We start from the raw sequence: 14,418 nt of genomic DNA, 5'->3' as shown, positions 1-14,418 counted from the left end.
AGCCAAGTTATGATGTCACACCATTAGTCGGCCGGTCCAGCCATATACTAGGTTTTGACCTGGTCTTGTTTTCATTACTTTGTGTATTAATAAAGTGTTCAGCCAGGCTATTGTTTTTTTTTTCAGACATTCCTAGTTTGCTATGCTTTGGTTTGGTGTGTCATGTGCTTATAAATGCCATTAAATGATCCGTCAGTCCTAGCCAGTGCTAACTGTGGCAGCATGACCTACCAGGTGTTGCAGAACACTACAGCCCCACCCAGTACCCCCTCCTCTTTGTTGATGGCTATGCGTGATCTATTTGTGTCATCTGTTCAGGCCTCCAATGCATTGGTGGTTAATCTGGTGGAGTATGAAAAAACAGACAGCTAGCTCTTAACAGACTGAAATATTGTACATATGAAAAGGAAAATGAAACATTGATTAATAACAGATTTCAATTCTTTGTTAGATTGTACTTTACTCACATACACACCCACACACACACACACACACACACACACACACACATGCACGCATACACCATGGTCATATAAGACAAAATATAATGCTCAAACTATTCAACTGCACATGCTGATAATCATTACCAAATGTCTATGAAATTGGCTGCAGTATCCAGAACCATGATATGGATAAAGAGCTTTAAGCAGCACATGATATACTGTAAGTTGCTTTAAGTGTTCAGTTCTTTATCTCTCTCATCTGTCATCTGATCCTGAAAATACACTACCTCTCATCAACTTGATTCCCCGTCACCTGTACAAACAGATCAACTCTTGATTCTTTACTGTTGTTCTACATCCTGTTCATTGTTCTGTCTAGGTCTACAGTAACCCAGCCTCCCTGCCTGCCAGTGCCAGCAGTCATGCATTAATTTCCAGTGAATTATTTAAGCTGTTCATCTAGAACACACAACATGCAAGGCAATAAAATTTAACTCGTGATAGCAATCTCTTGTGACGTCTGAAAGGCTGGACATTTCCCAGGAGTCATTTTAAGGGGACAGGTCATTGAGTGGTATTTGGCTGTAAATACTCAGTAATAATATGCAGCACTGATTTTCCTGAGTAGGAACCACAGATCGCATCTCTAGCATTTCCAGTTCCGAAAATTATCATCACCACTTGAGTGGTTGCCAAATTCATGGTGCTGGATTGGAATCAAGGGGAAGTAACAATTTTGGGAAATCAGGAAAGGCATCGATCTTAATCAAGTTTGGAACAAGATTGAACAAGGCAAAAGACCAAAAAGGACCAGCGCTGGACTGAGCCAGAAATAATTTTGATAGACTCTCTCAGTCAATATCTGAAGTCAGTGAAGGACTACACTGTCTCTATGGATGTTTAGTCACAACTAAGAAAGCAATGAATAAATAAATGTCTGCACATGTATTCAGCTATATTCCTAGCTTCCTCCTTGAGATATGTCTTTTATAATATCCATTCAAGAGGATGTGGCGGAATGATGTCCATATCCTCAGAAAAGGTCATTTTGACATCAAATATCAAGTCTGTGTAAGATTCCATTTGGTTCAGGGGAAATTTCATGCTTTGAAATGTATGCATTTGAATGCTTGTGTGCTTGTGTTTAGTTAAAAAATTGTATTAAAATGAAAAAATGATGTTCCCTTCATAACTATTTTGTTGTAATGTGAGATTTTTGTTTGTTTTTTGTTTTTGTTTTTTGTTTTTTGCCTGTGAGTAGTTATTGACTTCTTTGGCAGCACTGCAGACAGATTGTATCATTTTAGCTTGGGAAGCCAAACCAAGAAAAAAGGGAGACAAAATCTATTCTGCAATGTCACTACATGCCATTATCACAGGCATGATAAAGGCCTTATTTTGGCACCTAAATGGGAAAAGGAAATCCTAAAATAAATCACATTAGCAATTCATATTTGTTAAAAAAAATTTAAAAAATTTAAAAGTGCTCATGCACTAACATCAGTAGTGTATTAGCATTCACATTGAGTAAGACATTTTCAACGCGGATTAAGAAAACCATGATCAGTACTTCCATTCGCATGAAAAACGTTTCAAAAATAGTTAATAATTCATAAAATAAAACAGAATTATTGGGATTATGACCCTGCATCTGTTAAGAAAGTGTAATCCCAAGTAGTATGTTCATTCAGTTTACAATAAAAAATGCTCATTTTATGTTGGTTGTGAGGCATGAGCTGAAGTGAAGGCATGAGGTGACTCAGAAGCTCAGCTTGACCCCTCATTGTTGTAATGCCGATTGCATCTAATAGGTACCATTTGCACACCTGCGGAGCAGATGTACCAGTGTCAGCCATTGTGCAATACTATTTTTCTGCTTTGTTTGTCCTCCAGTGGAGAACAAATAACAAATTACCACCATGTTTGGTAACTACATTTAGCATCCTACTGTTGACTAAGCTATGAAAATGATTACATCTTGTGTGCCCCAACAGTCTTCCATGTCCTTTTCCTAGAACAATCTGTGAACAGAGGAGGTTTTTTTTTTTTTCTCCCTCTGCTAGTCTGTTGCACGGGAGTTCCTTTGTTTTTACCTTCATCATCCAACACTCAAATCTCTATGACCTTCCCTATACTCTAGCACTGACAAAGACAAACAATGCCCACCTATAATAACTTCTTGGCTAATAAGTCTGATGATCTAGCACTTAGAATTTATGCCACCTAAATACTTTGTCAACGATATTACTATATCATCATTTTTCATTACTAAGCTGGCCAAAACTTGGTTTTCCATATTTGGGGTATGGATAAATAAAATATGGGGTGTAATCAGGTTCAGCAAGAGTTTCCTTAAGTGAGGACAATAAAAGCTGACATTTTTATAGCTTCTCTGCTCTTTGGAAGAATTTTAACTGTACTTCAAAGCAACCTTTATGAGAGACAGACCATTTTACAAATGTGGAAAGGACTCTATTCAGGCAGATCATTTTTTTCCCATAGCATGTATTCCCCATCATGCCAGTACTGCATGTTCATCAAATGCCTTGAATAATGTATTGTTGTTTATTGTTTTTACGGACCCAGGACTCCCTGAAAATCTGTAGTATTCCATGTACTGTGTGAAATCTACCATGCCTTAATAAATAAACAAAAATGCATTCAGTGAATGTGGACCTGAGACAATAAACATAGGTTTGCCAATATTACTGAAAATAATATTCAGTTTACCTGGTATTTATTATGTAGCTGTGCTGGTAAAAAAATGCGCGGTACACTTTACTGGCCAAAGTGTTGTTATTTAATCCCCACCCCCTTTCTGCAAGCAATTAGCAAATAAAAAGTCATTCTGTCCCCAGGTATTCAACGGCATCCATCTGGTCTAACTTATCTTTTCATTCTTTGGAGTACTTCTGCTTCAGTGAGAAACAGCACAGCAAAGGCCCTGGGTGTCCTGTGTGACATGAATAATGTCAATATAAGAGAGATCAGACCGACAGATATCAGTTAACTGTGGCTGGTAACCAGTGGCAAAAAGGCATTCTAAGGCACTGGATCCTTTTGAGCCAATTTTGAATTGTGCAACTCGGTCTTCATTGATGCTATGCACAACTGTATGAAACATTTAAAGATACTTTTAAAACAGAATTCGTTTTTATAGTTCTGTTTTGTCTTGTCAAGTACTTTATGTTGAACAAGCAACCTTTTTTTAGATCAATTGCTTCTCTGTGGTTTAAACAAGTTCTACTGCCATAATTTCCCATTGCGTAAGTATATTCAGTTTAACTCCAGTGAAAACTGGTCATGCTCTCTCTCTGGGACTACATGTGGGATTTATCCAAAAATGTGAGCTACACAGTGATGTCAGAAATATTATGCACAGACCACATCTCTCCAAAAGTGTCTACGCACTCCCCTGCCTGTAGTTGCAGTTCTACTTCTGATTGGCTGAGCTCCTGGCCCCAAGCCAGACACAGATCTCTATATAACAGCAAGTTTGCCCAGAGCAAAACGCAATACATAAAAGTTACACATTACATTCTGCTTGTTGGGGAGTAAAGGTTGAAATATCAAAGAGTGAAGGCTACAGAAAATGTGCAAAGGATTGGCTGCCTTGCCCCAGACATGTCTGGAAAGGTGAGAGATATTTCTTTTTTACTCTTCTCTCAGAAGGCTTTTAGTTTGCAAAGGAGTTTTGACTGAAATAGCCTCCTCTCACAGTCCCTAATTCTCCCTCTTCACTGATGTTGTTCTCCTGGTGTTGTACATTGTCTGCTGCTGGGCATAGCGTGTGAAAAAATGTTTTATTAAATATAGCCATTTTTAGAAAAACATTACTATTTTTGTATAAAATAGTACAAAATATATTGTTTAGTTGTCTTTTTTTACTTAGCTTCACAATTTTTGTACAATAAATGGGCTAAGCATGTTTGCACTCAAGAAGGACAGCTTGTTTCCTAAATCCAGAAAAGAAACTGTCCTTCTTGAGTGACACATTGATTTGCTTCAAGCCATCATGGGTATAGAGCTTTAATTAGTGTGTCATTGATTCAGTTTGATACGCATCGCACGTAGCAGAACAAAAACGTAAAGCAAAACACCTGACAGGTGTGCTTTCTGGCTCTCGTAGCTGAGGCACTGTCTTCGAAAACCGCTTTTGAAACACAGCAGTGGAGTGCGGCACATTCCAAGAGGAAAGCAGCGCTCTGAAGAGCCGCTTTCTGGGAGAGTCGACATCGCGAGCGCACACAGCGGTTCTTCTTATACTCCGTCCGTCAGTCAGCAGGGTAAATGAATCGAAAGGAACCACACACCTGTAGTGCTAGTCCGCCGTGACGGTTTGTCCTCTCGCCCGTCCACCCCGCAGCATGCATCCATTATGCTGTTTATTTTTTGATGATTCCTGTTTATGAGTTGGTGTGAGTGATGAACTTGCCCTGAGCTTGACCTGGAGACAATACCGGTAAATGTGTTAATCGACTCTTCCCGCATTACTATGACATTCCGGTGTTCTGGTACATGACTGATTTGTTCAAACACACACACACACTCTCATACACACACGTTTTCTCATTCAAACAGATGTCATTAAACCAATAGTGTCATTAAACTAACAGTGTTAATTCAACTGTAACAGATCTTTAGGAGTTGAATTAACACTGTTAGTGTTGAATTAACACAGAACGTTTTACTGTGTAGTACTAATTCAATTCAATCAGCTTTTTAAATTTTTATTTTATTTATGTATTTATTTATTAATTCATTTTTTTTATGGTACTTTATAGTGACCAACTCACCAAGGTCCATTTTTAATGACTTATCCCTGGTAGCATATATTATTAATTGTGCAGTGGGCTAAAGGCATGTTTGAATTACTTTACGCACAGCACTATACAGTGCAATTATCAGAACATTTTACATTCCATGAAATCAATATTTCAGTTTCCTTTAGACTGTATGTCAGTGGCTATATCATGAGAAAGCACTGGAAGAAAGCAAGACTCTCAATCCAGAATGTGTGAAAACTGGAACAAGAAATTCTATCGGTCCAGGGCATTGGGGTCAGCTGCACTGAAATTACATAAAGGACACCCCCGATACCGGCCCAGCAAAATTACAGGTATCATGGAATTCTTCGGGTGGCATGGAGAGAAAAGAGCGGTTGTGGGAGACAGCGTTGTTCTGGTTTAAAGTGTTTTCTCATGGTATGACCATGTGCACCAGTAGTGCCTCAGCAATTTACTAAATGGTATCCCGGGTGATGAAAGCAGGACAGTCTATTATCCGGAATCAATATGGTTACCAAACAGGGTCTAACATGGAATTATGGCTCAGTGAATATGTTTGTTTTGTTTTTGAAAAAGGTCGTTACGCTATTTTCTGCGCAGCCTAATCTGTGATCAATGATAATGACTATTTTATGCAATATATTAATATTTTGCTAATTATATTGACAAGAAATACAAGATAGTGTTTTATAGTATAATATTACTGTATATAATATGTTTATTGCGTATGCTTTGTGAATGTCCTTGATGCAGCCATTCTGTTATCAAAATTAGATTGGTGTTAATTCTTGTTTAATGTATGGGTCCTCTCCGATGCTCAATAGAAAGCAATTTCCCACTTTTTTCATACATTTTCATTGCGCATTTAGACTGTAGAACTACAAATGAGGACCATAAATGACACAGAAATAAAATAATTATACTAGGTCAGAAAATTATAAGAGGCCAGAACATCTGAACATGTCAGGTAATTGCTTTTATGCTATGCTTATGCTTTGTGTGACCAAAATCAGCATCATTGTGTTCTTGTCCCCACGCCTCAATTTCTCTTACAGGGCTAAAGAGATCAAGACAAAATTAGGAACTCTTCTCCAGAAGCCGGAGAATGCCATTGACCTCATCATCCCCTACCCTGACAAACCGGAAAAGAAACCCGAGAAGTTACAGAAGTAAGAAACAGCCCAAAGCAAGGCCAGATACAATCTAATCACAGTGTTCCCTCTTTATTAACATGAGGCAGAGACACAGTCTAACCACACTTTGCATCCCTCTTTGAACAAGCAATTTTTTGTCCCCCAGCGCAATTTTAAATTCATTTCAACAACCCCCAAACTAAGAAGTAGAATCTATTTAGTTTTTCATGAGAGGGTGCCAGTGCACTGAATCTACATATATTTAAGACAGAGTAAATCTGACCCTATAAACCTGTAGTTGCTCACTTTACTTAAAAGCAAGCCTGGTAAATAAAGCAAGTGCTAATTAGGTTTCTGAGCATGCACCAACATTGAATGTTAAACTGGTAGACAACAGTTAATTTCTATTACAATGTCAGCTTATAAAAAGCTCACAATTTGCCTCATTTATGCAGAGGTATCTTAGCAGATTGAAAGTTAATTATTTCACTACTGTCTGCAATTAGACAACTGGTTAAATAAGAAAACTGAGAGCTTGTAACTTTGCTATGGACAATAATCAGAATTACATGAATACATGAGGCATGTTATGCAAACCGATGCACTTTATTTTGAGTGAGTTCTTCGGATTGCTAATTACATTTATCCAGTCAAATACAGCACAATCCATAAGTATTTGGACACTGACACAACTCCAGTACAGTGCATTTGAAATGAAACAATGAGTATGAAGTTAAAATGCAGACTGTCTGCTTTAATTTTATGGTATTTGTATCCACATTGGGTGAACACTATAGGAATTCCAGCCCGTATTTGTACATAGCTACATGTCAATGTAGCTGTGTGTAATTGCATAATTAGTTCATTCACAAGAAAGCAAACAAAAGGTCAAAAGTTGATTCAAGGTCTGGTATTTGTGTTTGGAGTCTCTCAACATGAGGACCAAAGAAGTGTCAATGCCAGTAATGCAGACATCAAATGCAGACGAAAATCAGACATCAATCAGAGACATACACAAAAATCAAAATTAACTGTTTGATAAACTGTTACATTTCATACATTTCAAGAAGCAAGAGTGTGCTCAGGAGTTCAGCAATAGCAAATAACCTAGCTAACCCTGGAAGTCCACTACAGTGGATGACCAAAGAATACTTGGATACTAAATACTAAAAACTACATAACCTCAGAGGGTTCACTGCAATATGAAAACTACTAGTAAGCCTTAAAAACAGGTTAGTAAGCTAGGTTAGAGTTTGCTAAAAAGTACATTGAAAACTATAGAGTTCTGGAACAAAGTGTTATGGACAATTAAGATGAGTATTAACTGGAACAAAAGTGATAGAAAGGAGAAAGTGCGGGGGGAAAAATTGTGAAACATGTTGCAGGTAGTGTTATGGCTTAGGCATGGATGGCTGCCGCTGGAACTGGCTTACATGTCTTCACTGATGATGTGACTGCTGACGGCAGCAGCAGGATGAATTCTGAAGTGTTCAGAAACATCTTATCTGCTCAGATCCAACTAAATACCTCAAAACTCATTGGATGGTGCTTAAGCAGGGCAATGACCCCAAACATACTGCAGAAGCAACCAAGGAGTTTTTCAGGGCCAAAAAGCAGAATATTCTTGACTGGTCAGGTCAATACCCAATCTGAATCCAATTGATGTGTTTCACTTGCTGAAGATGAGACTAAAGGTGAAATGCCCCAGAAAGAAACCGAAGATGGCTGAAGTACTGGCCTGGCAAAGCACCAGCAGGGAAGATATTCAGTGTCTGTTGATGTGTATGGGTGGCATTCTTCAGGCAGTCATTAACTGAAAATATTATGGTTAAAGCCCTATTCGAGCTGGATTTCACCAAGGGAGATTTTGTGATTTACGTGAGTACCAACAGGATGCGTAATTTTAATCCAGTAGGAATCTGCATTGTCTGTAGTTTTCAAAATGTAAATGCAGATTTGTGTTCAAAACACCAAAAACACCAAAATTGTTAATCCAGTACACATAGACAATCCCTTATTACAGCACACTCCACTGTGAAACTTATCCAGCTTGAAGACGACTTTTCTATAAGATTATGTAATTTTATCCAATTACCTTTGGTCCGCTAAAATGGGGGAACTGTATAAAACAGGCCGTAATTCCTACATGGATCGCCTGATATGACAGTCTGCACTTTTTCATTGTTTCTTTTAAAATCTAATGTTCTGGAGTATAGACCAAAAACAACAAAAAATGTATCACTGCCCAAATGCAGTGACAGACTTCAGTAGATTAAAAAGTTAGCCAAGTTTTGTATGTGTTTTTTTTGTCACTCAGAAAATTTTTTTGTCAAAATGAAGTGAAAACACAACTGTAACAACATGAGCGATTTTGATTTATGTCATATCATGTTTCAGGATATGTTTTTATTTTATTTTTTAACTGAACTGTGGTAGAGTAAGCCAGATGGTAATCCTTAATAGCTCACATGTGTGTTCAATAGTCTGGCTCTTGCTCACATTCACAAGTTCAAAGACAGTTTGAGCATCAGTCAGTAAAGGCAGGCTGCATGGTTTGTTTAGCACTGTTTTGACAGTTCTGGCTGGCTGGTTAATTCTCCCATAAAAATAACATAATCAGGCTGACCCTAAACGTATGGCCTAATGCTCTGCATTACATCAACATGCGCAATGGCTTACATAATAAGTCTATGTAAGCTATTTTCCTGCTAAACATAATTTGAACATCAATAAAAGGCCAAGGCCTTGTCAGTGTCGGAGAAAATTGACACAGCATGTCAATTCTAATGACTTGAACCTGTGTATGCAGCACAAGGAAAATATGTGTCAGCAGCAATAGAATTATGTTGTTTTAACACCATTAATGACAAAGAAAAAACAAGACACAGCAGCTTACAATGATCAGTTAAATAACAGAATGGCTTTGACCTGAACAAGAAGTGAATTACAATTCTTCACAACCTCCAGTCCAAAGAAGTATACCTGACAGGGAATACAAAACTTTGCAAGAACTTAGGTATAATAATGCATAAAATCAATGGTATTGAAAATGGTATTTTCATTTGTTTCCTCATAAATCATATAGTTATATATAAAAAAAGAGTTACTTCCTTCCTAGCATCCTCCTTTTGACCTTGATAAATAGATAGATAAGCACTTTATTGATCCCTAAAGGGAAACGGGTTTGTTTCCAGTTTAAATTTACAGTGTTAGATAAATTGCAGTGTACAAAAACAACAGCCCTTTAATTTATTTCGTTTGCATAGTTAGGGACAAATGTTAATTTGGGTACATGCTATTGTGTCAACCTAATCTATCTCTGTTGGAGACCAGAATACCCCCCACATCTCCTTCCACATAATAATTCACAGAGCTGAACTGACGGCTGTGACTTCTTTTAAAGGCCATCCCCCGATGAAGCTCTGAGGTGGCGTGAATCCTTGGACAAGGTGCTCACGAACAGCTGTAAGTCATGCTCTCCTATACTTGTAAGCACATGTGTACACGTGTGCGTATATACATGTCTGTGTTTTTTGGTTTGCAGACTGACTCGTTTTTAATTTATGGAAGTAGAACCACATGGCCTTATCTTAGCAGTTAGAATCGCGAAACTTTTGTTTCCCTAATGTCATTAATCACCCTGCTCTGACCTTGACATGTGACTAACCACTAAAGACTTCAAGACATTAAACTCAAGTCTAGAGAGAAATCTCTCAAATGGAAACCAAAAGAGATATTAACGATATTGTAGACAACAAAGTCCCCATTTCCCTCAACTCATTACAAGAGTATGTTTATCTCTGTCTTTGATTAATAGACCTGGATGAAGGCCTTTGCTGTGTTTATTCCAATCAAAAAGATTTATAGGCATGATTGCACACACTATGCCTCAACAGTGATAATGACACGAAATCAAAGTAAATGATATTTCATGATGTATTACAAAGAAAGAAAGACCATAGACTATAGGAAACCTCTTTTATAATATCCATCTTAATATTAGTCATTTACCTGGTTGTTGAAGTTTGTATCAACTCTTGGAGTTTTCCTACAAAACATGAATTAATAAAACATGACAAATGTTTTCTTAGTTGCACAGGAAACAGATGTCAATAAGTATATGCCATTATTTTCTACTCAAGCGATGACTAATGAATCACTTGTGCTATGCTTTTCAGACGGCTTGGCTGCATTCCGAAGCTTCCTTAGGTCTGAGTACAGCGAGGAGAACATTGAGTTCTGGATGGCTTGTGAGGACCTCAAGAAGACCAAGTCCCCAGTGAAAATGGCTGCCAAAGCTAAAAAGATCTATGAGGACTTCATCCAGACGGAGGCTCCCAAAGAGGTTTGTGCTCAAGGCTGACTTTACATGAGCCTCACACATAGCCGCTCCAGCTAAAGCATTAGTCCTCAGTATAGTGTTGCAGCCCATGGTCTAGGATCAATTTGTTGGTGTGCCAGTGGAACATCTGTGACCTACGGCCCACAGAGCAGTTCAAGAGTGGCCATGTGAATGCTCAGGGAAGGAAGGTTCCAGTTAGCATAGTTGTCTACATTTTCAATGTGCAGCAGTAGCCTTTTCTGTTGAATCAGCACCTGCAGTATGTCTGGAAAATATACAATTCCAAAATTGCAAAGCTTTTTAAAAATATATATAGATTTTGCAGACCTAATAGTTTACCATACTGCATGGGTAGGTTTTACATGGTGGCTGTCCACCACCAGATAAAGCAATGTGTATTTCAGGGCAAGTGGGGACAAATTCAAGAACAAGGTGGATGTGCCAGTCAGACAACATCAGCCTAGTCTTTTATTCCAGATAATGATCTATGTTTCATGTGATTGTAGGAGTTAAAATAGACCTGACAGCACATAAACCGAAGAAGTGCACCATGGCAGTTTTACTTAATTTATGTTATGATAGTGCTCTCCAAATATACTCATTTAAAAAATTGCACGGCATGTGGTGTAATTTTAGACAAAATATGTTCTGTATCCTGTAGATAAGGGAGGTGTGTTCCTCAGGACTGAAATGTTCTCACAAATAACCTTAAATATAAATAATTGGTTAGAAAACTGAATTCTTGTATGGTCACGCATCTGTGCAGGCTAGAATTCCTAATACGCGTCCTGATACATATTGGATGTATGCTTTTTAAAGGAGGGCTGAATTACTGCGCCTGCATTTGTTTGTCAAACATTGTCCATTATATAATCATAAGAGCTGATTTATGTCATCATTAACCTGTCAAAGACCATCAGGCTAATCTTCATGTTCCAAGGAATGGGCCAAGTAGGGTATCTCATAGCTTATATGGAAAATGTGGATTTTCCTTTAAGGGAGTTTGATTGCTCGGAAGTGAGCTATTTGTGAGCACAGTAAATATTTGCGCAATATTATTTACAGCTTTGTGCACATATACTGGGGGTGAGAGATTAGGAAAACACACCAGTCACGCTTCGATGGAAAACAGCAAAAAAACTTGCTCAGTGGGAATGGGCCACATGAGCAGTCTTTGAGGAATAGTGTTAATTCACCACAATAGGTTTTGCAGTATTCAAAAGCAATGACATTCTCTTTTAAAACTTTTAAAAGATGATATTTGGTTCTGTCTGTTATAACCACTTCTTTCCCACTGACAGGTGAACATTGATCATTTCACCAAGGATGTGACTCTGAGGAACCTGATTTCAGGCTCACCTACGACTTTTGACTTGGCCCAGAAACGTGTCTATGCCCTCATGGAAAAGGATTCCTTCGGCCGGTTCCTGAGATCTGATCTGTACCAAGAACTGGTCAAGTAACTGCAAAGCCTAACAGAAGATGTTGTGACAAGTAAAGGCCCTCTGAGATTTCTTAGAGAGAGAAACCCTAAATGAATTAATTAATTTACCTTCATTGGCATACCAAAAGTAACACTCAAAGAGTTTAATTTTAAAAATCATTGCAGGAGGATTTTGTCAATTTACAAATATACGTAAAACTGATAAAATAAACCAAAAAGAGTTCACATAACTGGCTACATTTTAAAGAAATTATATGAGATGTACTAAAGTCTCAGTTAAGAATTAAGTGCAATTTTAACGATATGAGAACATTTCCCTTCTTTAGTTTATAAGAATATTAATTTGGCTGAACATATTTGTCAGAAGTTTAACAATGATAAAAATTCCTTAGAATTTAGTACCTTCTAAGCATGTAGGTTTTGTTAGCGGTCTGTTGTTCAATATTTGAAAGAATAATCACATTCTTTACACAGGATTTTTTAAACAGTACCTGCTCATTTTCTTCTTCAGCGTTATCACATGCTTTCTAAAATGCACTTAAACGGTAGTTTATTCCGATTGCCAACCTTGTGTTGAACTAACCCCAAATTATGACTTACATAAGTTATTGCAGACCCAAATTGAGAGGGGGGGGGGGGCACCCACCAAATATTTGCAAGATATCAAAAGATGGCCTGTTAACAAGCCTGTTAACTTTAATCCCATGACCCTTGCACCACCTTGTTGGGCATGATGCCAGTGATTCTACACAGTTAAGCAATCAGCACACAAACTGGAAGGAAAGACAAAATAGTTCACAGCGAAAGTAAACCCTGCTGAGATTAAATCATTGGGAATAGCTGAGGTTTGCAGTAATGGTTTGTTATAGTGGTTACCATTGTGGAGTAAGTGCAAAGGAAAGAATTACAACAAGTGGAACTTAATATAAATGTAGACAGTGTTTCTGAGAGGAAGGTTTTTTTTACTCATACTACGATTAAAGCAAATATTTTGCTTGTAACTGCCCCAATATAGAAAAGTCATTTTTAGTCTTTCAAAAGGAAGGATTTTGGCAGTACAGTGAATACAATTTGAAATGTGTTGTCTGACCCTGATTATTGTTCACCTTTCTAATACAGCTCCTGTCATTAATTTCTTTCGCACATACAACACACAGGATCTGACTGAATGCACAGACATTTTTATTAACTCAAATAACTCAAACTTTATCATTTATCACCTAATCATTATTATTATTATTATTACAGTAATAATAATGATCTAACTGAAACATTGAAATAATATACATAATGCTGAAATCTCTTCACAGCAAAATAACTTTTTTGCCAATAATTTTTGCCTTTCCTCTAGATCTTACCACCTTAATGCTATAGCACTATACACAAGTATTGTCTATTCTATTCACTACACAAGTTTTCATATGTATTCATTTTCAATAAAACACTTTTTATTATGTTTTATTATGTTCTAACCATAAAAATCATTATATACACAAATGTATTCAGCACTGTCCTCAGTCCTAACTGTTGTCCCATTGAAAGAATTTCTAAAAAGAATTCTGCCGGTCAGAAATCAAAGTAATGAGGAATCAATCAAATTAATGCTCATCTTAATTACCCTGAGGAGAAAATAGTGACAAAACAATAATCCCCATGCACGGCTAAATTGTTCTGTGGTATTTTGACATGTCTATGGCTAAAAATGCTGTCAAATACAAAGTAAATGACATATGTTTTCACAAGTCATACCAGTAAAAATGTGCAATCAATTATGTTTCATAATACTGTGTATTGGACTTGTAGAGCCAGTGCGAAGCAGTATATTTTACCACTTATGTGCATGTATTTCTTGTAGTCAACAATATAAAGATGAATTGATACATTACTTTCCTCAAGATGTATTTATTTTTTATATGTAAATACTTTATTATTACGAGTGTCTGTGTTAAGTTATTCACAGTTTGATTTAGAATTGTTTCTGATGGTACGGGAATAAAGAGATAGGCAGTGCTTATCTTTGGCTGCCATAAAACTGTACCAGTTATTTTGTCATTTTCTTTTTGTTGCCAGCAATGCGTCTGACCTGCATCATTGTATTCTCCATGGCTGGCATCATTATTGACAACACAGTAACACGAATACCTACTGTGAATCACAAATGTACTGCTCTCTAATGGAACCGCCTCCACCCCCACATGGAACTGTCACTCATCTCTTTTTTCCCACATGAGAGTCAAACAAGAAAGACAAGCTGGAAGACCTGGAGCGA

The 14,418-nt window shown here is 37.4% G+C and overlaps 1 protein-coding gene across 1 annotated transcript; it reads left to right on the top strand.

Annotated features, from left to right (window-relative positions):
- Positions 1-3,923: 3,923 nt before the first annotated feature.
- On the top strand, positions 3,924-14,186 carry LOC118230420 (regulator of G-protein signaling 5-like). Its single transcript, XM_035423423.1, has 5 exons — positions 3,924-4,079; positions 6,286-6,399; positions 9,767-9,828; positions 10,542-10,708; positions 12,007-14,186. Exons 1-5 carry the CDS (start codon positions 4,036-4,038, stop codon positions 12,166-12,168), a joined length of 549 nt encoding a protein of 182 aa, XP_035279314.1. The 5' UTR covers positions 3,924-4,035; the 3' UTR covers positions 12,169-14,186.
- The last annotated feature ends 232 nt before the right edge of the window (positions 14,187-14,418 follow it).

Source organism: Anguilla anguilla, chromosome 6 (genome assembly GCF_013347855.1).
Source record: "Anguilla anguilla isolate fAngAng1 chromosome 6, fAngAng1.pri, whole genome shotgun sequence".
NCBI classification, from domain to species: domain Eukaryota; kingdom Metazoa; phylum Chordata; class Actinopteri; order Anguilliformes; family Anguillidae; genus Anguilla; species Anguilla anguilla.
Note: the sequence above shows the minus strand (reverse complement) of the source record. Positions and strands in the feature narration are given on the sequence as shown.

Bases quoted from the DNA above. Each gene is read 5' to 3' on its own strand.
- LOC118230420 (XM_035423423.1), top strand. From the start codon at position 4,036: ATGTGCAAAGGATTGGCTGCCTTGCCCCAGACATGTCTGGAAAG. The intron at 4,080-6,285 runs GTGAGAGATATT...TTTCTCTTACAG, and splicing joins CCCCAGACATGTCTGGAAAG to GGCTAAAGAGATCAAGACAA. The intron at 10,709-12,006 runs GTTTGTGCTCAA...TCCCACTGACAG, and splicing joins AGACGGAGGCTCCCAAAGAG to GTGAACATTGATCATTTCAC.